Here is a 24,864-nt window from a genome sequence, read left to right as displayed (position 1 = left end):
TTTTTCTCCCCGTAAAATTGAGGTGGTTTCATATCCTTTAGAACTGGATTATCCCTCAATTTATGGTAAGTTTGGGATTCCTTAGGATCTCGCATAGTCACATCTAAATCTTTCGATGAAGATGGGACATCTGAGATTTCTATCTTATGTTTATCTCTTTCCAACAATAAAGTTAATTAAGATTTTATTTCAGTAAGTGTTTGAGTTAAAAATTCCATTTGAACCCCCTGAGTTTGCACACGAGCAGTAAGATCATCGAATTGCTCTCGCGTAGCAAAAAATTCTTCCCATTGTTCTTCTTGTATTTCTGGTTCATGGGGATCTACCATAGGTTGATCCCCAGAACTAGAGCTTTCCATTACCCTTTCTTTCCCTTTTTCTGCCATTAATACACTGGAATTGGAAAGCAAAAATAAGAAATTTGCATACAAAGTAAAGTACTTCCCTGATTTTTAATGGCAGGCTGTGGTTGCTGGTTTGGAAAGAAGCCCAAAGAGTAATGAACAAATTTTATCTTCCCAGACTAGAGCAGTAAAACAGTCATGCTGGAAATTCAATTTCCTGATTTCAGTCGTGTATGACATTCTTCTGTCCCCCTCACAGCAGTCGCAGTCATGTCCATCTCACAGCAGTCGCAGTCACCTATCAACAGCAGTCGTGACAAAGTCACGTTTGACATTTCACCTCCATCTGCTGCAGTCGTGTCACGTTTCCTCGTGACCCCACGCCTGGTCCTCGCGACGCCACTTCTGGTCTGGTTTTCGCGACCCCACGTCTGATTTTTTCCCTGCCCGTAACGTGTCACATTAATGTGACGTGGCACGTCTCACTTTTCTTTTGCTTCACGGCCCGTCGCGTTTTCACGGCGCCTGATACTCACGCGACCTTGCGAAAAGTTGACGACCTGGCGGGCGGCTGACGACCTGGCGGATTACTGACGATCTGACGAACAACTGACGATCCGACGAACAACTGATCTGGTCGTTGAACCATAGTCTCTGATACCAATGAAAGATGGCTTCGGAAAGACAGAGGGAAAAACCATGAAACTTCTGAGCACGAGTGATTCTTCTCCTCCCAACCACGCCTAGATCAGTGCTGGCCCTTTCACTCGGATTCCTTTGCCAGCTGTCAACTTCTTGGAGTCCTACTATTCCTGGACTCTCTTACTCTCTAGGCTCCCCTTAACCCCGTTCGGGGGCCCAAGAGCCCGGACGGTCATTCTCGTGCATGTTCCCCTAGATTTACCTTAATGTCACATTAAATGTCACTTTTAATGTCATTCCATATTTATGACCTTAACGTGACATTAAATATCACTTTTAATGTCACATTAATGTCACACTCCCTCTCTCAACTCTCCCTCTTTCTCAACCTTCTCTCTTAAGCATACATGTCTCTTATTTGTATGATCATTTATGTATGATATATCCACTCCTATGTATGTACTTGTAAGTTGTAGCGCATGTTGCGCATGCGGCATATGCCATAGAGGTTTTGGCGTGTTATCCTCAAGTATTCATCTTATATACTCCAATAGCATTGCTATTTAGACTTTAAACATCTGTTCTATCATCTATAGTTCAAAATAATGAAGTTATTCTTTTTTTCGTACTAATATCGTACCGTACCTTATAAAATCTTAAGGTACCATTTAGTACCATATTTTATCGTACCGTACTGTACCATACTTTTCGTACTTGACAACTATGGGCCAAATGAATGACCTAGGCCAACAACTAGTGCCAGATACCACCGAGTACTTGTGCGGCATAACTTATAGCAACTTTTGCGTTTGACATCCCGTGATTTCCTCGGGTCTCGGGCTCGTAAATTTACTCTAACCCTAGTTACACCTCATATGTGCAACATTTACGTAACCATGTGTAAATGCCCCGAACAACGTAGTATGCTTAACAATTATGATATTCGCTTGTTTTCGAGATTTAATATAAAAGAGAATGAACACTTAAAGCTGAAAATGAAAATTACTCACAAAATTACAGCCATGAAAATGTAAAAGTAATGGAGACAAGATTGAGGGTTGAAGATGGGCAACCCCCCCCGAAGGAATGTATTTCTGCTCAACCCAAGTCCCTTAGGGAAGAGCTCAGTTACAATCAACCTGAGAGTGAGGAGAAGTAATTCTCACTCTCACAAGATCATGCAAAGATGTACAAACACACATGCATTATCTATTATGCAATGATAAGAACTGATTTCTTTACAGTACGAGAGAAGAAAGAGGGGAAATCGGCCTTTCTCCATCGTTGAACAGTAGTACATGGATAGGGCTTGCTTCTTGTTGCTAAAATGGAAGAAAGAGCTTGAGAAGGAGGTGCTGTAATGAATTTACAGGCTTGCTGTCCTGTAAAACAGCAGTGATAGAAGAGGTGCTGTAAAGAGGGGAAATCAGCCTTTCTCCATCGTTGAACAGTAGTATATGGATAGGGCTTGCTTCTTGTTGCTAAAATTGAAGAAAGAGCTTGAGAAGGAGGTACTGTAATGAATTTGATAATAGAGAAGTGGGGGATGATGATGGGGATGGATGGGGCCAGTTTCTGGCTATCTGTGGGTGCTATACATGAGTTTACAACAAAGAAAAATGATTCTGAATGAAGAAAAACGAGCTCTTATTTATAGGAGAGGGAAGAGCTAGTACAAAAGGGGAAAGTGGAGGAGCACAAGACAAGTGTCTAGCCACATGTCATGAGATGTGACAAGTGGTGGGACACTTGAAAACTTGTGTGACAAGTGTCTTGACACTTGTCTCTTCTCTATGGCCTTCCTTTTTGGACTGAATACTGTCAAGAATAGAAACAACCAAATTTAGTAAGCACAGTCAGGGTACAGAATTTACTATTTTTAGAATGTCATCCCTATTTTTTAGGACTAGCATTTTTAGGCTAATTCGAGGCTCCTAAAATTTAGGGATCTCCTAAAATTTAGGGATCTCCTAAAATTTAGGGACCCCCCCAATATGGGTGTCATATGAAAGCTTTTTCCGTGTACATCACAAAAACGGTATCAGAATCTTCATGTGACTTTCCTATGCAAAGAAATGTGCATTTCAAGCTTTCAGCCCACACATGCAGATTATACAAGCATTTCATGATCATGCCATCTTGTTGATTGTAACTGTCTGTTTTGGTGGATCTAGCCCACACTTCAAGGCATCAATCTTTTCTGTGTGCGAGTCTAACCCTGATATGCGTGAGTTCTGGTCACAGGCGCCCAATCGGCCATATAGGTGGAAGTGTTAACTATCTTTTCTCTAACCCACCGCGTGGGTCCACCATAACCTGTGACCACTCATCAGTGGCCAGCTCCAATGCACTTTTCTTTATATCTAATTAGTGCAAAGGAAATAAATTTAATAAATCATTATATAGACAAATTAATGAAAAAGGATACAAATTCTGTTTCTATAGAGTTGTGACACCATGCGATTAAAAATTAATCCACATGTTAAGTGAGGTTTCAAAAATACATGTCCTCATGACAGCCCTTCCCCTTGAAATCCTTGCAATCATCCTCGATTGCACTGCGAAATGCATCAAAAGCAAAGTACTACACTGGAATTTCCATAGGGTATCATAGTCAACACAACATTGCACGCTGCTATTCAACCATTCCATATGTCCAACATATGCTGAAAATTACCAGCCAACATAACATAACATAAGACTCACAAAGAAACTCAAAAACATTGCTAGATTATCATGTGACATATCCATTTCTCATGAGCTCGACTCATCTGGCAAAACCAAACCATAGCATAGCATAACCAAGCATAAACCATGGTTAAAACATCAGTGGCATCATAACAAGAGTTTTTGTGTCCCATAAGTAAAACCCTAATTTGGGAGGATCCTTCTATATCTATAAATAGTTAGTTTGGCCACCATTCAACCTATGTTGTTTTGCAAGTTACACTAATCCACAACCTCTCTATCACTGTTTGCAACTTCATCAAGTGTTTATCCACTATTTTTGATGTCAGTATCTAGCTACTGGTGATTGACTTTTCTGCCTTAGAACTGTTGCATTTGTTGACTTGGTTGGCCGCCTTGTTGATCAACATTATTGTTTGTATTAGCTAGCTTGTGTTTGCCCTATTGCTTACAGACTTGGTGATAAGTTACTAGCCTCCACTTGGTGGTACATTGCTGCGTTTATTGGATTTCAGCCTCTAGACTATTGCATTTTGGTTGGCCCTTACGTATTCAACACTCTTTTAGCTTCGACTGGTGGTTACAGCACTCCGGAGCTGTCTCCGGTGGACATCACACTCTAAATACTCCCTCAGCTCACTCCTATGAGAGCCACGGTCGTTAGACAGCTCTATCCTTAAGCATCTTGTACATTCTTTCCTTTATTTATAGCATCGATTCATTCACTTCAGAGTTCTGTTTCTTCTTTGTTTGTGTTTGTGTTTTTGCATCATTGTTTCAGCTATTGTGTTTTAGTTGTGTTTGTACATTTTGTGTTTTCTCAGTGCAAACCCTAGCATATCTTGGGATCCTACACTTCTTCCTTGGTCTTGAGATTCATCAGTTGACACAGGGCATATTTATTTCTCAGCACAAGTATATTTGTGAGCTACTTTTGGAGTTTGGTATGGTTGAGTGCAAGCCCATTTTGTGTCCCATGGACCTTGTGTTAGCAGAGTATTTGTCAGCTCATGCGTGAGTCTGAGCTTGATCTGGGCTGGGCATTTTTATTAGGTATTTTAGGTATTTTTCTGATGTGGCATTTTATGCCAGTGGGACATTTTATGCACCAGTCGGCCAGCATTAAATGCTGTCCGACCAGCATTATTGCTCCCCACTTTTTCAGCCTATTTATACTCAGTGGCTCCTCCTCAGTCACTCACTTCATCTTCACCATCTGCAGACTCTGTGGAGAGAGGAGCCAGTGCCAGTGCCCACGCAGCCAGTGACTCACTGTTGTATGCGACTGTCTCGTGTTCAGATATATGGATTCCATTTCCCGTGCATACATCTGAGTTCTCATCTGTATCGTGTTCTTTCTTTTCTCTTTTTGCCTTGTGTTTCAGCAGTTTATTTCAGCACATGTTTATGCTTTCACCGCTGCTCCACTTCTGACACCTTGAGACCAATATGGTGACTATCGGAGATCCCCTTCTAGATTCTACTCGATACAAGTGTCTTGTTGAATCTTTGATCTTGCTGATCCATACGAGGCTAGACATCTCTTTTATGGTGGCATTATTGTCTTCTTTCACGAAGGCTCCTACTCAAGCTCATTGGAGAGCCACCTTGTGCGTGTTGTGCTATTTACAAGAGACTCGATCCCATGGGATCATGTATGGAGAGAGGGCCACTCTCATTGGATGGAGTGACTTAGATTGGGCAAGTGACATGGAGTCTAGATGATCCACTGCAGGTTTTGCTTTCTCCTTTGGATCGGGAGCTATCTCATGGAGAAGTAGGAACTATCCTACCATGCATTATCTTCTACGGAGGTAAGAGTATTGAGCACTTTATTCTATTGCTCAAGAGGTAGTTTGGCTTTGCTAGTTGTTGGCGGATATTAGCTTTCCATAGACGGGAGCCACTCAAGTGCATGCGGATAACTAGAGTGCCTTAGCTCTAAAGAAGAACCTTGTGTTTCATGCTCGCACAAAGCACATAGAGGTTTAGTACCATTTTGTACAAGAGTGGATTGTGGATTCCAAGTTAGTAATGGCCTAATGTCCCATGAAGGACAATGCAACGGACTTGTTTATGAAGCCATTGTCTTAGGCTTCTATGCTTCATCACATGAGGCCTTTGGGTTCTTAGACACTCCCAGAGTCTAAGAGGGTGTGTTAGCTTGTATTTTGTCAGTCTGTCATCTTGTGGTTGTGAGCTTGGTTTGACAAAGACACAGTAGCTTTGGTTGTTTCAGCCCAGTCTAGGTGTGTGCATTTCTTTTTCAATGTGTGTAGAGTGTGTTGACATTGGTATCATCCACATGCATTTCTTATGGCTGGTCGACATGATTTTCCTTGCCAAAGCGGGGGCGACCTGTCTTGATTATTTTCACAAGCATTTCTTGGTTCGTGTGCAGCTGGTTGGCCAGTTTTATGCCAGCCAACTGCATCATTTTGTGCGTTGATCAGGTCGGCCAGATTTGGCTGGGGGCAGCTATATATAGCCAGCCTCCCCACACTTGGAGATTCTCTCTTTACCTCTAGTGTAGCCATCACCATCAGCTTGATCTTGTGCCCTCACTGATACCTTGGGCTGCATGTAGGACTGATCATTCTGCCATAGTATTCAGCCTTCCATTCAGATTCAGTGTAGATTATCACTTCATTCTCCTCTCTTGCTGTCTCTCTCTCCTCTTCATGTTCATGGTTCTTGTCCATTGTGCACTCTCATACCCATGATGCTTCAAGGACTCTATCATCACATACAATGTGCAGTGGGAGTAGATGATGGTGCACCTATCTCAAACATGCTTTGGGCATGGAATGATGAGTGCGTAGTCATAGATCTTGATGTGGATGCATCTGATGATGACCATAGAATATGCATGGTAGGATCAACGACCGTACATCACCTTGATTGAGCCAAGGCATTGCGAAATGCAGCCCGCACTTGAAGCCCTCACCTTAGGTGTCAATGTGTGCAAAACCTCATCTCTTTTTTGGCTCCTCTAAAAAATGTGTGCGCACCTTGTCAGCTCCTCCCATGTCCTCATAACTGCACTTGCATGACTATCTATGTGCACACTCCACTATGTCGGGGTGCTTAGCATTCACTTCATCCCACCTAGGTTCTTTCATCAGACTGCAAAGAAGGCGGCAATCTAGGTGAAAAACGGTCCTACCTTTGCCAAAAAACATTAGAAATTAACATTGTTTGCCCGTCGGCAGTTGCTGCCCATTCCCTACAAGGGCTTTTTTATTTGGTGCAGTTGCTTATGGGTTGTATGTGGGTTGTTCCTAGGTGTTTGTGCATTTTTCTGGGTTCTTTTTCTACCCGATGTGCCAATGTACTTGGTTATGTACACTAAAATTTGGTGATATGACTGTTTAGTGCGTGCTTAAAATGTTCTCTGTAGTGCATTCAAATAAAATATATTTGACATGATGAAATGTTTTGTTTGGCAATGTGACTTTTTAATAGATTTAAATGTTTGTTTGAGTATAGTTTCAAAGATGCTTGAACGTGTCAAAAATACTTATGGTGAATATGTTCTATTCAATGCCCCATCATCGTCCTTATATTCTGCATATGGACTATGACTGGATAATTTGTTGCACTTCTGTGTGTACATATGCCTCCCGCTCCAAAGCGCCCCTCCTCCCCTTCTAATACTGAGAACAATGTTTGTGAAAATTTTCAGGTGAGAGTGTTCTATGCTGCTGCTGAAAGTGTTGCTGCTAAGATGGATGTGCCTGATGCATTTTTCCAACTTTCAGCATCTGAGTTGAGACAAGCAGCAGCAGCAAGGAAAAAAAAATTGGAGGATTCTCAACAATTAGTACCAAAATCATATAAAGAAAAAATGGCAGCAGAGAAAAAACAGAAGTACAAAGCTGCAATCATCCGCATACAGTTTCCTGATGGGGTAATTCTGCAAGGAATGTTCTTGCCAACAGAGCGAACCACTGCACTGTATGAGGTCAGTTAATTATCTACCTAAAGAGACGTTGGGAAATGGGTCAACTTTATGTGCAGGTTTGAATTGAAGTTTTTTCCTAAATTAAAACCTATGTTTATTGGGTGGGGAGGAGGTGGCTTGAACTGCCACTTGTGGTATGGAGCCTATTTAGGAATGCAGCAAAGATGGGTCTCTTTGACACTCTTCCTATCCCTTCCTCTCCCTCTCTCTCAACCCACCACACTCCTAACATGGTATTAGACTCTATTGAGAAACCCTTCACCCTTCACCCGTAGTTTGCGTTTTGCGTTTAGGGTTTGCAGCCCCAAAAAGGGGCGCCATCCTAGACTGATTGTGCCTATTTATAGGCCACTCTCTCATTCATTCCTCACGGCGGCTGATTCATTCAGTCCGTCACCTTTTCTCTCCAGTCTCTCCACTAACCTCATACCCCTTCAAAAGGACATTGCGGTCCGTGGTTCATGGCTGTCTTCATCATCTTCCTTGTGCTACGGCACCCTTGTTCCCTTGTATCACATTCACTCCATGATTCAGAACTTCATCGTTCCATTCATCAGAGTTTCTTCTCTCTTCTCTTCTCTTCTCCATGTTTGTCGAGTTCACTTCATGTTCCTCCCCGCAAACCCTACTGCCTCGCTGGTACGTCATCTTTTGACCTCGCTGGTACGTCATCTTTTGACATGGTATCAGAGCTGGATCTGCTCAAACAGCGGCAAAGATCCTCCACTCCATGGATGGCAAAGACCGGTGGTAGGTTCAACATCCATTTCTCTTCTTCTTCTGGTACATCAAAATCTCGTTTTTGCAGGTTTCAAGTGTTTTCAGCATGCTGCCCACACCCCTTTTGTGGAGGACATCGCAGTCTCAACTGTCCCTTGTTGTCATCTATAGTTTGGCGCATGCTTCTAGCCTTCCACTCGCAGTTTGCAGCAGAGCGATTGTTGCTGATCACTCTTCATTCAGAAAACAATCTTGTTTTTGCAGATTTTAGGTATTTCAGCTTGCTGCTCAGACCGCGGACGTGGAGGACATCATGGTCCAAGCTGTCTATAATAGTCTGACACCTGTTTTCAGCCTATCACACATTGTTCGGAGGTGATTTTAGCATGTTGATTGCTATTGCTCATTTTTCTTGCGTTTTTTAGGCTTTCTCTCTCCTGCAGCATGCGTTTTTAGTCTTTCTCTCTTCTACAACTTGTGTTTGCTGTTTTCTCTCCTATAGCCTGCGTTTTTAGATTTTTTCTCTCCTCAGCCTGTCACAGCAGATTTTCTCTCTCCCTGCTGTCGTTGCTGTTTTTCTCTCTCCTCAGCCTATCGTAGCAGATTTTCTCTCTCCACTACCTGTGTTCTCTCTCCTGTAGCCTGCGTTTTTAGTTTTTCTCTCTTTTCACTTGCGTTTTTCTATTGATTGCAACCTCTTACTACTGGTTGTATCCTCCTCCCACTAGTAGCTCACTTCTAGCCTTTTCACTGCCCTCCTAGCCCTTGAGGCGGACATTGCAGTTCATGGTTCGTGGCTAACCTTTTTCTTCTTTAGCAAGGCACACTGGTAACCATGGCTTCTTAACAAGAGATGACCAAACTACTGGGTGCTCCTACTGTGGCATCACTGGATACACCACCGATGCTTGCCGACTTTGACCTTTGCTTTCCACCCCCTCGGAGTATATGCGTCTTCCACCAAGTAGTCCTTGTGCCACCTCTCCTTTTTGGGCCACAGAGATTGTTCTGCATTGGCTATCAGAGTACTATGCTCAAGGCAATAAGATACATCCGATATGCACTAAGTCCTTTCGAGCACATGGAGGATCAATTGGCGCTACGACCTCTTGGAGATCGTCACAATGCCAGCAATAGTCTTCTCCCACCTATTTTCGGGTACAGTGGCTACCACGGTTCGTGGTTTTGGGATCCGCTCCTTTGAGAGATAGTGATTGTTTGATAGTGTCTCCTCGTCAGTCTGCTTCTTCGAGAGACAGTGGCTGCTTGACTCCTTCCTCTTCTTTGGCTTCCCAGTCCGCTCCATTGAGAAGCAGGACTGTTGTCACCCACTCATTGCTCAGTCTGAGCCCCACCCTTCACCTTTGCCTACTCAGGTTCAAGAGGCTACTCTGGGAGTTCTTCACCAACCCAGATACATTCTTCGGCACAACCGGTGGCAGTTCCTTCATCCTCAGACATTTCGGAGTCCATGATCCATGAGTTTTTGGATTCCCTATCTACCTTAGAGGGGGATTCAGAGGGGGCTGATCTTTCTTTGCCCTTCGAGGGGGCATCTACATCTACTATGACTTCAGAGGGGAATCCTATTCCTCCAGTTTCAAAGGGGGTCCTTACCCACCACTTAGATGGGGTGGCTTCCTTCCAACGGTCATCTCACCTATTGATACCCAAGATCTCAAGGATCTACCTAGATCAGGGCCTTGGAGGTTCAGTCGCGACTTGGTGATTAGGCCTTCGTATTTCTTCTTGCATGGATGCACGGAGCTAGTGGCTTCTCTCCTGAGGTCGAGTTTCGAGTTTTCCAGTTTGCTCTGTCTACTGTTCTTTACTGCAGGTTACCTTTCAGGTGGAAATCTTGGATCTTAGGGATCCTCTACATCTTCTTCCTCCTCTTTTTCTTGCCTTGGTCACTTGGTTAGCATGGAGCCAACTCTTGAGATCGAGGATGGGCATATCCTTATGGTTCTCGGCACCATATACATAGTAGCTAAGAAACGTGTTTCTTTGAATTTGAAACTTACGAAACGTTTCTGAGAGTAAAAAACGTGGAAATTTTTAACTTTTTTTATTTTTTTGGTGAGTTGGAACCCAAAACATGGTTTCTTTGACAAAAACTATTAAGCAATGTTAAACTTGATGATGATGATGTGTAATGACTCATGAGGGCTAAGATTTTGGATGAGAGATTAATTTTTTTGTGATTTTATTTAGTTATTGGACCTTGTCAATCTAGTATCTATTCTTGTCTTGAGATTTAAATATTATACGACTTTAGTCTCACTTATGAGTTATCTATGATATATTACGATTCATTCTTGATTTTGACATTTTGTCAGTTTGTTTTGAAATGAGAATCATGATGTTGGAACTTGACTCAGTCCATATTATAGATAGGCTATTTATATGTTAATTTCAATTTTCTTTGTATGATATGTATGAATCATAATATTTGAGTTCTAAACCATAGGATACCTGTTAGAGATCATAGCCTGTCGAGGACTGCACAGTCCAGTTGGACTGTATAGTCGGACTGCCACGTGGCAGTCCGACTGACTGCAGTCTAATCGGCTGCATTTAATGCAGCCGACTTGCCTGTTTTTTCGCCCAGATTCTGGCTATTTATAGCCGAGTTCTTCAGCAGTCTCCCACACTTTTCTGCTCACAGATTACAAACTGGTGGCTCGTGCAGATTCCGTCTCTGTTCGCAGATTTCAGACAGGAGACAGTGCAGACTGCAACGGACTTCGAGGTGAACAGCAGGTTGCATCGTCGAGGTGGAGACACGCAGTCCAGCGCACTGCGCCCGTGTATATATCTGCATATCTTTGTATACAACACACTTTATACAGCAGATCTTCATCTTCCACTGTCTCTTTCTCTCTCTTCTCTCTCTGCGTTCTCTCTCTCTCAGTCCTACACTTCTGCACCGCTGCACTCTGACATGGTATCAGAGCAGTGTTGAAGGGCTGATTGAGTGCAGAACCAACCTGAAGAGGAGTTTCTATCGCGACACAAGGCTGCGTTTTCAGCGTTTGAGGGCAGGCAGGAGGGCTGCGCCTCGGAACAAGGTTGAAGCAAGCGTGGGTGCGCAGGAAAGGAGTCGAGGTGGTGGATTTGCTGCTGTTTACTGCTGTTTGACGAGGAGGAAGTTTGAGTTTTCAGCTTTCAAGTGTAGGTTTTGCTTTTTCAACGCCTCCGGCAGGTGAAGAAGCTTCAGGACGCGGAATAGTCCTAGCAGGTTGAGTTTTCACAGTCAGAGGGGGCTGCTTTTGCGTTTGTGAAGGCATTACAGGTGAAGATGTCTACAGAGATTGACATGGAGTTCCAGACGATTATGGACCGGAAGGTGCCTGTCTTACCGGCTCTTCCCGCAGATCAGAAGCTCGATGGCGACAACTACCGCATTTGGCGCGTCATGATGTTGGCCCTCCTTGAGTCCTATGATTTGGCGGAGCTTGTACAGGAGGAGATCGACCGGCCCTCGGTAAGAGATGAGTCCAAACTCTCTTCTGATGCTCGTGCGGAGTTGGCCAAGGCTCAGTCTCACTGGGACAAACTGAATGCCAGGATTCGTTCCTTTATTTTTCTGTCTTGTACTACAGCCGTGATAGCTCACATCGAGCACTTGACGGTGGCTCGGGAGATATGACTGGAGCTTGATCAGATGTATAATCGGATGATCCTAATGAAGCGTGTTTCTTTGGAGGTTCAGATGCGGACCTTGTTCGTGAACAAGTCTTCGCTGCGGGAGCACATCAACAAGCTAAGACAGCTTTAGATGCAGGTTCAGAATGCGGGGAAGCCGATTTCCTCCGAAGACATGGTGATCACACTCTTGTCCCAGTTGCCGCCATGATTCGGTGCTTTCTACTCCGCCCTTATTGCTTCGGGGTGTGTGGGAAGAGTTGGTTCCTATGGTCTTGGACCAAGAGGAACAACTAAAGGGACGGAATGCTTCCAAATCGGAGGCACTGACATGTCAAGCCTCTCAGAAAAAGGGGAAGGACCAAAAGAAAAAGAAGAGGGATAACAAGTCAAAGAAGGACAAGGACAAGGACAAAGAATCCACATGCCATATTTGTGGAAAGACTGGCCATTGGAAGAAGGATTGCCTTGATAAAGACAAGAAGGACACCAACAAGAAGGACACGAAGGATTCTGGAGCGGTGGCTGCACCCTCATCAGTTGCATTTCTTCATCTAGCTGTCATTGAGGACTCTACACCGAATGCTTCTGATGTTGTGATGACGGCTCCCCAGGCTTGAGAGTGGATCATTGACAGTGGTGCCTCCTGGCACATGACTCCTTCATCAGATGGTGTTGCCCAGTTGCGACCCTCGCGTGGGCAGATTCTCATTGGAGATAGCTCTTCAGTGTCTATTGCAGGATGGGGTAAGATGCAGCTTATTCCAGATGGACGTGGTGGTACCCATACCTCCGAGGTCTTGCATGTACTAGGTTTAGGGTATCATCTACTGTCAGTTCATAAGATTTGCTCCCTTGGACTTTTGGTGGAGTTTGACAGTGATTCGGTGCGAGTCCTTGATCGTGGGTCAAGGAAGGTTCTCTCATCCGGATATGAGGAGAACGGCATCTATAAATTGAAGTCTTCCACCGCCCTCTCTATTATTCTTCTTACCTCACAGACACAGTCAGAGTTATGGCATGCTCGGTTTGGTCACCTCAACTATGATTATCTTCGGAGGGTGTCACGTGGACAGCTTGTTCGAGGGTTGCCCGATATAGTGGTGAGCCAGCAGCCATGTGTCTCCTGCATTCGTGGGAAGCAGCATAGGGATGCCTTTCCCCACAAAGCTTCGCGGCGGTCTACTTCACGATGGAGCTTGTATCTACGGATCTTTGTGGCCCTATGAGCAACGAGTCCTTGCGAGGGAGCTCGTACTTCATGCTGATCGTAGATGACTACAGCAGGATGACATGGGCCTATTTTTTGGCATTGAAGTCAGAAGCTTTCTCCCACTTCAAGGATTGGCTTCTCTTTGAGGAGAACTGATCAGGCCGGAGATTGAAGACCTTGCGATCCGACAAGGGTGGTGAATTTGTTTCTAATGAGTTTGCTCGTTTTTGTGCAGATAAAGGTATTCACCAGGAGTTTGCTAATACCAACACTCCTCAAGAAAATGGCATTCTTGAACGGAAGAACCGCAGTGTGATCGAGATGGCGCGCACCATGATGGAGCTCTGACAGACACCTCAGTTTCTGTGGGCCGAGGCTGTGGCTACTGTAGTCCACGTCCTTAATCGATCCCCCACTTCGGCCGTTGATGGGATGACACCTTTTGAGGCTTACTTTGGGACTAAGCCCGATGTTTCTTACTTTAGGGTCTTTGGGTGTGATGCCTATGTTCACATTCCCAAGGCTCACCGTGATAAATTTGAAGCAGCTTCTCGAAGACAGGTATTTGTTGGCTACAGCTCCCAGTCCCAAGGCTATCGATTGTATGATCCCGTCAAGCGGGATGTGTACACTAGTCAAGATGTGCGGTTTGTGGAGGTTCCGGCCATATCAGCGGGTGAGAAGCATCCCGTTCTTGGAGATCCAGGGGAGAGTTGGGCTCTCGCTACAGTTCCTTTGAAGCCCGTGCCTTTTGATTCTGATTCTGTTTCTGACACAGAGTCTACTGTTCCACCGATCACCCCCTAGGAGTTACCACTGGTGGATATTCCAGAGTCTTCAGTTGATGGAGAGAGACGAGGGGAGGTCCGGCCTCCTCCTCGATGGGCCCGTGACACACTCCGTGATTCAGGGATCGAGGGGGTTCCTGAGGAGTGGGGACTGTAGGATGGTCCGCGGCGGTCACAAAGGCACCAGGCACATTCTACGGAGCTTGTTTGCTCTAACTATTGTTTGATGACTCGTGTTATGCAGGATCACGAGCCCACCTCCATGAAGGAGGCTTTACAGTCCGCACCATGGAAGAAAGCTATGGAAGCCGAGTTGGAGGCTATTGAGAGGAATGACACTTGGTCACTCGTGCCACGCCCCCCGAATAAGAAGGTGATTGGCGTCAAATGGGTTTTCAAGACCAGGTACCTTAGCGATGGTTCTTTGGACAAGCACAAGGCTCGCCTTGTTGCTAAAGGTTTTGCACAACGCCAAGGGATTGATTGTCATGATACTTTTGCCCCTACTGCTCGTATGGCGACCATTCGAGCTGTTCTTGCCTTGGCTGGCCATAGGAGATGGCCTGTCTATCAGTTGGATGTGAAGTCGGCCTTTCTCAATGGTGATTTGAAGGAGGAGATCTATGTCGAGCAGCCTCCTGGCTTTGGATCTTCAGATGGGAAAGTCTACAGGTTGAAGAAGACCCTGTATGGCCTCAAGCAGGCTCCGCGTGCACGGAACGAGAAGATTGATTCGTTCCTTCAGTCACAGTTGGGATATCGGCGTTCTAAGGCCGATCCGCAGCTTTATGTTCACACTTTCGAGGATGGTTGTGTGCTTTTTGTGTTGTATGTTGATGATTTGATTGTCACAGGTGATCATGCACAGCAGGTCCAAGAGACGAAGTCAGCTTTACATCGGACGTTCGAGATGACGGATGTGGGTCTACTCCATTTCTTTTTGGGCCATGAGATTTATCAGTCTCAGAGGGGGATCTTCATCTCTCAGCAGAGATATGTACAGGAGCTCTTGGTTTCTTTTGCGATGGAGGATTGTCGGACCCTTTCTACTCCTATGGATCCGAACTGGAAGGCCACTTCCCATTCAGATTCTCCTATGGCGGATGCTTCCCGCTATCGTCAGTTGATTGGATCATTGATTTGGCTCCTCAATACTCTTGTTGATCTTTGTTTTGCTGTTGGTCTCTTGGTAGGGTTTACGAGTGAACCTCAGACGGTGCATTGGCAGGCTGCTCAGAGGATACTTCGGTATTTGAGGGGGACGTTTGATTTAGGGATTCATTATCCAGCAGGCACAGATGGTTCAGATCTTGTACTTGCAGGTTGGAGCGACTCGGATTGGGCCGGTGATGTGGACCAGAGGCGGTCTACTACAGGTTACTGTTTTACCTTGGGTGCAGGTGTTATCTCATGGAGTAGCAAGAAGCAGCCCACGGTAGCCCTTTCGTCTACTGAGGCGGAGTATCGGGCCGCGTCTTCCACCACATGTGAGGCTATGTGGCTTCGGAGATTATTGGTGGAGCTTGGCTGCCCCCAGACTCGTCCTACTTTGCTGCAATGTGACAATGAGAGTTGCATTGCCTTGGCACGGAATCCTGTTTTTCATGCCCGGACGAAGCACATAGAGATCCAGTACCACTTCATCAGAGAGAAGCTTCTGGATGAGACCATCACTGTGGAGTACTGCAAGACGGAGGACAATCTTGCCGATTTGTTTACGAAGGCACTTCCCCAGGCTCTACTTCGGAGACATTCCAGATCCCTCAGGCTTCTGCCCCGCCCAGGCTGTTGGAGCGCGAGGGTAGTGGAAGCGTGAAGATTTGCAGCAGAGGAAGTGAACAGGTGAGTGAGAGTGAGAGTAAGAGTGACGAACAGATTTGGGTGTACCAACAATGTGTTGGTACACAAAGAATAAAATGTATTTATACTTAGGGCCCGTAAGGGTGCATTCACATGTACAACATAACAATACACGTGTAAAATACACGGGGGTGAATAAAGGACCTTTACATCCCAACAACCACCCACTTAAAGGTCCGGAGTGAACCTTTAACCAACTCCCACTAGTCGTATGCAATGCTCATGTTGAGCCTTGCCTAGACTTTTAGTGAGAACATCTGTAGGGTTGTCCTGTGTTTTGATCTTGGTCAATGTGATTAGACCATCCTCCAGAATCTGTCTGATAAAGTGATATCGCACATCAATATGCTTTGTGCGTGAATGATACATGGCATTTTTAGCCAGATACACAGCACTCTGGCTATCACATCCCAACACTGGAGTACTCATAGACATGCCGAGATCCTCTGCGAGTCTGCTCAACCATATAGCTTCCTTAGAAGCTTCAGTAGTTGATATGTATCCAGCTTCAGTAGTACTCAGTGCGACAATGTTCTGCAACCTGGAGCACCAAGAGACGGCCCCTCCAGCAACTGTAAAGACATACCCGCTAGTGGACCTGCGAGTGTCTAAGTCACCTGCCATGTCTGCATCACAATAACCCTGCAAATTAAGTGCACCCTGCCCATAGCAAATACACTTTCTTTGTGTACCCTTCAGATATCTAAGAATACTCTTGACAACCTCCCAATGTGGTTTGCCAGGATTTGACATAAACCTGCTGACAACTCCCACTGCATGAGCAATGTCTGGACGAGTAGCCACCATAGCATACATAAGAGAGCCACAAGCTGATGCATAAGGGACTCCCTTCATAGCATTGGCTTCCATGTCATCTTTTGGGCTGTTGGCTTTACTAAGCTTAAGGTATGGAGGTAAGGGTACTCCGAGAGGCTTAGCTTCAGCCATGTTAAATCTGTCCAGTACCTTTTCAATGTACTTTTCTTGAGATAAGAACAGCAATTTCTGCGTTCTATCCCTACGAATCCTCATGCCCAATATATGCTCTGTATTCCCCAAATCTTTTATGAAAAAAGCTGATTTCAGCTGATCTTTGAGAGCATCCAAGCTAGTCTTTCTCTTCCCAGCTAGCAACATATCATCCACATACAAAACAAGTATGATAGGGCTGCCATCTGTATCCTTTTTCATATACAAACAATGATCTGCATGGCTGCGCGTAAACCCATGAGAGAGCATAAAAGGGTCAAACTTTTTGTACCACTGCCGTGGTGCTTGTTTCAGCCCATATAAGCTGCGTTTTAGTTTACACACCAACTCCTCTTTTCCAGGAACTACAAAACCCTCGGGCTGTTTCATGTAGATCTCCTCATCAATGTCACCATGCAGAAAAGCTGTTTTCACATCCATTTGGTACAGCTCTAAATTCAATACAGCAGTGAGAGCAAAAAGCACACGTAGTGTGGTCATCTTCACGACAGGTGAGAAGACCTTCTGGAAGTCAATCCCTTCCTTCTGTGCATACCCTTTGGCAACCAATCTTGCCTTGTACTTGGGTTTCCCATCAACTGTCTTTACTTTGTAAACCCATTTGTTTGGAAGAGGCTTTCTTCCTTTGGGCAACGACACAAGATCCCAAGTATCATTAGCATACAGAGATTTAATCTCTTCCTGCATAGCTAGCTCCCACTTATTGCTGAATTTGCATGACTTAGCCTCTTTATATGTCAGAGGCTCACCCTCATCAGTAAGCATCACATAATGCAAAGAGGGGTCATACCTATGTGGCTGCCTTCTTGGGCGTGTAGACCTGCGTACCCAATGATCTACATTCTCAGGAATCGGGTCTACATCTGGAGGCATGCTATTTTCAGCATTTATTGGCTGTTGTAAGCCATTTTCAGCATGCTGTTCATGCTGTACAGCACCTTCATTTTCATTTCCAGCACCTGCATTTTCATAATCAGCAAGTCTATCTTGCTGTCCATGACCTCCCTGTGCTTCTATTTGCTGTCCATCATCATCTGGCTCAAGATAACCGGCTGATCATCAGTTTCAGCCTGTGGTACAGCACCATGAGGCTCATCATCTGAAGTAATAGGTGGCTGCGAATTCTGAAATTTGACCTTTTTCATGTCTTCGTCAGAGGCTAAAGTACTTTTCAGCAACTTTGCCTCATTAAACACAACATTACGGCTGCGAACAATTTTCTTGGACTGAGGTAGCCACACTCTATAGCCAAACTCACCCTCATCACCATAGCCCATGAAAATGCCTTTGGTGGATTTCGGGTCAAGTTTATTCTTCAGCTCATTTCTAACATGCACAAAAGCATCACAGCCAAATATTCGTAAATGGTCATATGAGGCCGGTTTGCCAGACCAAACCTCCTCAGGAATGCCATTATTTAGGCACTTGTTTGGAGAGCGGTTGCAAATGTGAACCGCGGTTTTAAGTGCCTCTCCCCAAAATTCATGAGGGAGATTAGCAGTGGACAGCATGCACCGCACTCTCTCACATAGAGTCCTATTGTATCTTTCAGCCACACCATTTGAAGAAGGGCTGTAAGGGGCTGTAAGCTCCCTCTTGATCCCATGCAAGTCACAAAAGGACTTAAATTCATTAGACGTGAACTCACCCCCATTATCAGTTCTCAAGCATTTCAACTTTCTACCTGTCTGACCATCAAATCGCTTGATTTCCATCAAACTTTTAATGTTAGAACTGGAAGAAGTTGCAGCCATTTTATCACAAGTACAAGTGTAAAAGCACTGAACTGCAAGAGCACAAGCTAAATCAGCAAATACACTGCTGTTCTTGCATAACCAGCAATAATCCTCTGCTGTTTTGACATAGACCAGCCACTGCACAGGCAAATAATGCAGAAATTTATCAAATTCTGCACAAAATCCCAAATTTCCAGGTCCAAATGTGCGCAAATGTCAGCCAACCTGACTCAGCTGAGCAAAATTACATCAATACATGAAAAGCCCCAATTTTTCTTGGTCCAATGCCAAGAAATTTTACTCGGATGAGCAAAATTCCAACAAATTTGAAAAATCCTCAAATTAATTGAGGTCAATGCGCACAATGTCTGCAATTTCTGACACAGATGTCACTGTCAAGCATAAACAACATCAAATCTGGGAAAAGCCCCAAATTTCCAGGTTCAAATTTGATCAAATCTAAGAACTGTGCTTGCGCGCGCGAACTCCCGTCAGTGGCAAAGGGATTGCTTGCAGTAAACCTTAGAAAATTTTGAAAAATTTATGGAAGAAAAATGTGTCGAATCTGCAGCCGTTGACCTGCACTGCCCATCAGATGCCACGCAGCCTTGCGTGAGTTGTCGCCTGCTCAAAAACATGACGAAACTGCATCATGTGACCTGTGCAGCCTGCGCCTGATGCCACGCAGCCTGTCGCTGCAGTTTCGTGACCTGCGTTGACCTGTGCAACCTGCGCCTGGCTTCTCGTGACTTGTTCGTGACTGCCTGCCTGGTCAAAAATTGACCTGTCGCCTGTCTATCAGGCTGTCGCTTGCACAAAACGTGACCTGCAACACTGTCGCCTTACTGTCCAGCACATACACGTGCCTGGAAAGAGTGACGACCTGACCTGTATGAGTGACGACCTGACCTGTATGAGTGACGACTTACTGATTTCTCGCGAGCGAAGAGCTGGTGATGTCTCACGCGGACTTCGAGGAGTGCGAGCACCTTAACCTCAACTCTGATACCAGTTGTTGGAGCACGAGGGTAGCGGAAGCGTGGAGATTTGCAGCAGAGGAAGTGAACAGGTGAGTGAGAGTGAGAGTAAGAGTGACGAACAGATTTGGGTGTACCAACAATGTGTTGGTACACAAAGAATAAAATGTATTTATACTTAGGGCCTGTAAGGGTGCATTCACATGTACAACATAACAATACACGTGTAAAATACACGGGGGTGAATAAAGGACCTCTACATCCCAACACAGGCTCTGAGAGGGGGTGTTAGAGATCATAGCTTGTCCAGGACTGCGGACTGTGCAGTCGGACTGCCACGTGGCAGTCCGACTGACTGCAGTCCAGTCGGCTGCATTTAATGCAGCCGACCTGCGTGTTTTTTCGCCCAGATTCTGGCTATTTATAGCCGAGTTCTTCAGCAGTCTCCCACACGTTTCTGTTCGCAGATTACAGACTGGTGGCTCGCGCAGATTCCGTCTCTGTTCGCAAATTTCAGATAGGAGACAGTGTAGACTGCAACGGACTTCGAGGTGAACAGCAGGTTGCATCGTTGAGGTGGAGACACGCAGTCCAGCGCACTGCGCCCGTGTATATATCTGCATATCTTTGTATACAGCACACTTTATACAGCAGATCTTCATCTTCCACTGTCTCTTTCTCTCTCTTCTCTCTCTGCGTTCTCTCTCTCTCAATCCTACGCTTCCGCACCGCTGCACTCTGACAATACCTTGTCCAAAGACTAACTTTGACATAAGTGACAAGTCAATAATGGATCATGGATATGTAATGTATAATGTATTTTTCTCAATTGACTCTATTTATCACTCAAGCTCAATTAGCCATTCTTTGTTTAAGAGAGAGTTTCGTAGAGGTCCAGAATCTCTTTTCCATGTCAAAACTATTAAAAATCCCTATATAAAAAAACTTGCATTTCTTATTTTATCCCCTCTTGAAAGAAACTTACGAATCATGTTTCTGACGTTTTGTTTTTAAATGTTTCTGACATTTCGTTTCTAAACGTTTCTGGCTGCTATAACCACACAAAGTTCAACATTTCTCCTATGCATTGCATGTTTTCATCATCTCTGTACTAGGGTGCTTGGGCAAGTGAACAATTTCCCCACGAGGGACACTGTCCAAGTGGCACCTGCTATTTGAGCATTCTTCAGCATCTAGCATTCCATCTACACCTCACTCTTCTCTTCTTCCTCTTTTTGGACCTGAGAGGGGGTGCTGAGAAACCCTTTACCCTTCACCCGCAGTTTGCGTTTTTGCATTTTGCGTTTAGGGTTTGTAGCTCCAAAAAGGGGCGCCATCCTAGATTGACTGTGCCTATTTATAGACCACTCTCTGTCTTTATTATAGTTCCTTGTGCTACGGCACCCTTGTTCCCTTATATCACATTCACTCCATGATTCAGAACTTCATCATTCCATTCATCAAAGTTTCTTCTCTCTTCTCTTCTCTTCTCCATGTTTGCCGAGTTCACTCGAACTGTCTCGTTGGTACGTCATCTTTTGACAGACTCTAGAGTCTAGATTTTGGATGCTACTTGGGCAAGATTGGAATGAAGACCGGTCACTGAAGTGCATCTATCCACATGTTGGTCATCCTATTTCCTTGCCTACTAATGCATTCTCGTCCTATATGAGTATTGACTGCCTCACATTCCAGACACTTGTGTCTTGTCTCTAAGAATCATCCAATATGCTTGCATTTGGGGCTGCAAAGTTCTGACCTAGCATCCTTGAGCACAATGTTGCTGTTGGAGTCTATAGAACAGCTTGGCCGCTATCAGGCGAGGCATGTTGTCTCAAGCAATACCAAAACCTTGTGTTTTGGTTTCTTTAAGCCTCTGATGGCTGTGTGAGAGACTCTCTCTCTCTCTCTTTCTCTACATGACAAATGATCTTGTATATAGAGAACTTACAACAAATTAAGTGGGTTTGTATTGCACAGCAAGATAAGAGAGATTTGGCTTAGTATGGGAAACACTTTCTTGCCTTGGTTAGTGCAGACATCCTAGCGATTTTTAATGGGTTGGCTTGTTGGCTGGTTTCGGATGCACTTCCCAATACAATTGGCATGATGATGATAGTTGCAACTTGCGAAATAGATTACAACAAGAGATTGCGCTTGGTCACATAGACCACAAACAGGCAAAAAGGGTCTTTCAATGCCAGATATGGAGGAAGAAGTGTCATAACATTGCTTAGATTTGAGACACAGTTATCTCAACTATTTTTGGAACAAAATAGCAAAAAGGCATGGAAGCTTCTCCAAGAAAGAGGGCCACCCACCCCTATTATAACTCCCAAGGGTTGGCATGAATATGTGAAAAACCTCTTTGATGCTTAGGGCACCCCTCGTACCACATCACATAGCCGCCATACCACAGCCACATATACTTTTTTTACATGTACAATGATTTTGGATGTCATTGACAGATTGCAAATAGGGAAGGTTCAAGATCAAGATGGTCTACTTTACTCACATGCCCTTGATACATTCTCTACTCTTGGTTCACATGTATAATGAGTTGTTTGTGAAGATTTTCCAAGTAGTTGCACTAACAACACTATTGTACCACATGTTAAGTGTAGAGACCCTACAATCCTTAGTAATTACAGAACTATTATGTTTGGTCATTGCCTAACAAAAATCAATGGGCCAATCCTTGGACCTAAATTGAGGAGTTGCTTTTTTGACTTCAAAAGAGCTTTTGATGCAGTACTATGGGTCACACTGATGAGAAGGTTACAAGATGTTGGAGTCCTTGATGAGCTATAGTGGGGATATATGCTTTATATGAGATCATGATAGGTAGGGTGTGAGCATTGAAAGGCCTACCAAAGAGAGTAACCATATTCAAAGAGAGTAACCAATACCATTCAGGTTAAACAGGGTTGCCCATTTTTACCTACACTATTTGGACTCTATTGTAGATAAGATGGCAGATTATGTAGGCAGGATTGGGGACCTTTTGTAGGGCTGGTTGGGGTCTTGATGTTGGGTATGGCTTGTGTGTGACCAAGAGGCTATGGCAGATAGAACTCCATGAGAGAGAGAGAGAGAGAGAGAGAGAGAGAGAGAGAGAGAGAGAGAACTCTTGCACGTATACAAACTGAAAGAGCTAGATTGATAATGATAGGTGAGATAAGTGGGATGATAATATAAGTGATAGGGCTTGAATATATAGGCTAAGTTGTGTAGCTAAACCTTTGATCCTTATTTGATTCTAAGTGGTGTAAAGGATGTTCACGCTAAACATGCACTTTTACACAATAATGTGTGTTCACATGCGAGGATCAATAAATCTAACAAACCCCCCTTTGGGTCATGGGTGAGTGAACCCGTGACACAAAACATACGAAAAAGGAAAAGGGAAGGTCTTACCTTGAAGAGGTAGTGTCTAATCCTATACAATGATTCTAGAAAAGGGGATACATAAGTGAGAGAGATGCAATGTGAAGATGGTCATGACATGGTCTACTGAGAGGCTCAAGGACTCGAAGTAAGACATGGTTTAAAGGTGTGTGTGCATGGCTTAGAGGTTGATCAAAAGCCATCGTGGCTTAGAGGCACGAGGCACATAATCAAAGGCTATATACGTGGGTACAATTTTCGGGATAAACTCAGAGGTCATGCGGGAAGTGCTTTCAATGCCTCTTGAAATATAGCTCCTTTGTGAATTGGAAGGAAAGAAAATAAAAAGAAATACAACTCATTTTGGATTAAAATTTGGATAGAGGACTCCACACAATGATTTTATAACTAATTGAAAGGTCTTAGCACATGCGTGAGCATTGCCAGTGTCTAATTCCAACCATATTTTTATATTTTAATTTATACATTTTATGCTTTTTAAATCCTTTAAATTTTTGAAAATTTTTGTTGGGATAAAAATCCCCTCTTGATGTTGGTCTTAGGGATATCGGGGTTAATGTTGATCACTTGTAATTTGCAACAGTGTTGCCAAGCATTGGATGCTTGGCGGGTCATTTTTTTGACTGATGTCAAAAGCAAGCACGTGAGCAGTCTTCAACATGTTGTTGGAGGCCCCACTTCAATTGGTCATGAAGTTTTGAGAAATTTCAATGGGAATCGAAAAGCCCCAATTGCATGTGAGTAGGCACTTAGAAAGAATAAAATTCACCTTAATGAAGGTTCAAATTTAAACCTTATCCTTTGTATGGTTGAGATGTGATTGTTTGATGTGAGTAAAGGTCAGATTCATGTGTGGACATGTCTGAGTGAATAATGACGGGACAGTCCATGTGGATGTTTGGCGTTAGCAACATGGCTGAAGGAAGCAAGAATGCGTTTGTGATGTGGTGCCACAAGCAACCAGTCGCAGGTAGACTGCGCCAGCCAAGAAACATGGTGGACTGGAGGCGTCTCTCATAGCAGATGTCAACAGGGAGATGCAGTGGTGTGTGGAGGAGTGGTAGAAGATGAGGACGAATTGGGCACGCTGAGCACAAGCAGTACAAGGCGGTGTTTCTGGTGAGATTGTGGGGCAGTGTGCAGGTCTGACAGGTTGTAGGACAGGGTGCAGGGCATGCGGGCAGACAGGAAGCACAACACTTCACTTCCTTCTTCTTCTTCTGTTGCTACTCTTCTTTTTCAGCAGCGGTGGGTGAACATGGCAAACACACAAGATGGACATGCGAAGAAAACCAACAAAAGATTTAGCAGCCATAGGTGAAGCTGAAGTAAAACCCGCGTTGATACCATTGTTGGGTATGGCTTGTGTGTGACTAGCGGCTATAGTGGCTGGAACTCCATAGAGGTGGAGAGAACTCCATAGAGGGGGGGGTGTGAGAGAGAGAGAGAGAGAGAGAGAGAGAGAGAGAGAACTCTTGCACGTATACAAACTGAAAGAAATAGATTGATAATGATTGGTAAGATAAGTGAGATGATAATACAAGTGATAGGGCTTGAATGTATAGGCTAAGTTCTGTAGCTAACCCTTTGATCCTTTTTTAATGCTAAGTGGTGTAAAAGTTGTTCACACCCAAACACACACTTTTACACACAAAAATGTGTGTTCACACACGAGGATAGATAAATCTAACACTTGATTTCCACCTTATTGCATGTAGATGATATAGTCCTCATATCTTAGACTCATCCAGTCAGTGAAGGGTCTACAACAACACCTTGATGAATTGCAGACTTTTTGTCATGATAGGGATTTCTCAGTGGACCTGGGAAAAATGTAGTGATGGTGTTTAATACAATGCAGGCTTGGGTGACTAGTTAGAGCATCG

The 24,864-nt window shown here is 44.4% G+C and overlaps 1 protein-coding gene across 2 annotated transcripts in view; it reads left to right on the top strand.

Moving 5' to 3' along the window:
* PUX2 (plant UBX domain-containing protein 2) overlaps positions 1 to 24,864 on the top strand; it is a 74,707-nt gene that overhangs the window by 36,597 nt on the left and 13,246 nt on the right. For both annotated transcript variants that reach the window (XM_087672655.1, XM_087672656.1), the window contains exon 2: positions 7,360 to 7,638. In XM_087672655.1, coding sequence (XP_087528781.1) covers positions 7,360 to 7,638 — 279 coding nt within the window. The remainder of the gene's footprint in view (positions 1 to 7,359; positions 7,639 to 24,864) is intronic.

This window comes from Lygodium microphyllum, chromosome 30 (genome assembly GCF_053477565.2).
Source record: "Lygodium microphyllum isolate KBCC chromosome 30, Lygodium_microphyllum_v1.1.10, whole genome shotgun sequence".
Classification (NCBI taxonomy): Eukaryota; Viridiplantae; Streptophyta; class Polypodiopsida; order Schizaeales; family Lygodiaceae; genus Lygodium; species Lygodium microphyllum.
The sequence above is the reverse complement of the archived record's forward strand: the minus strand, read 5'-3'. Positions and strand labels throughout refer to the sequence as shown.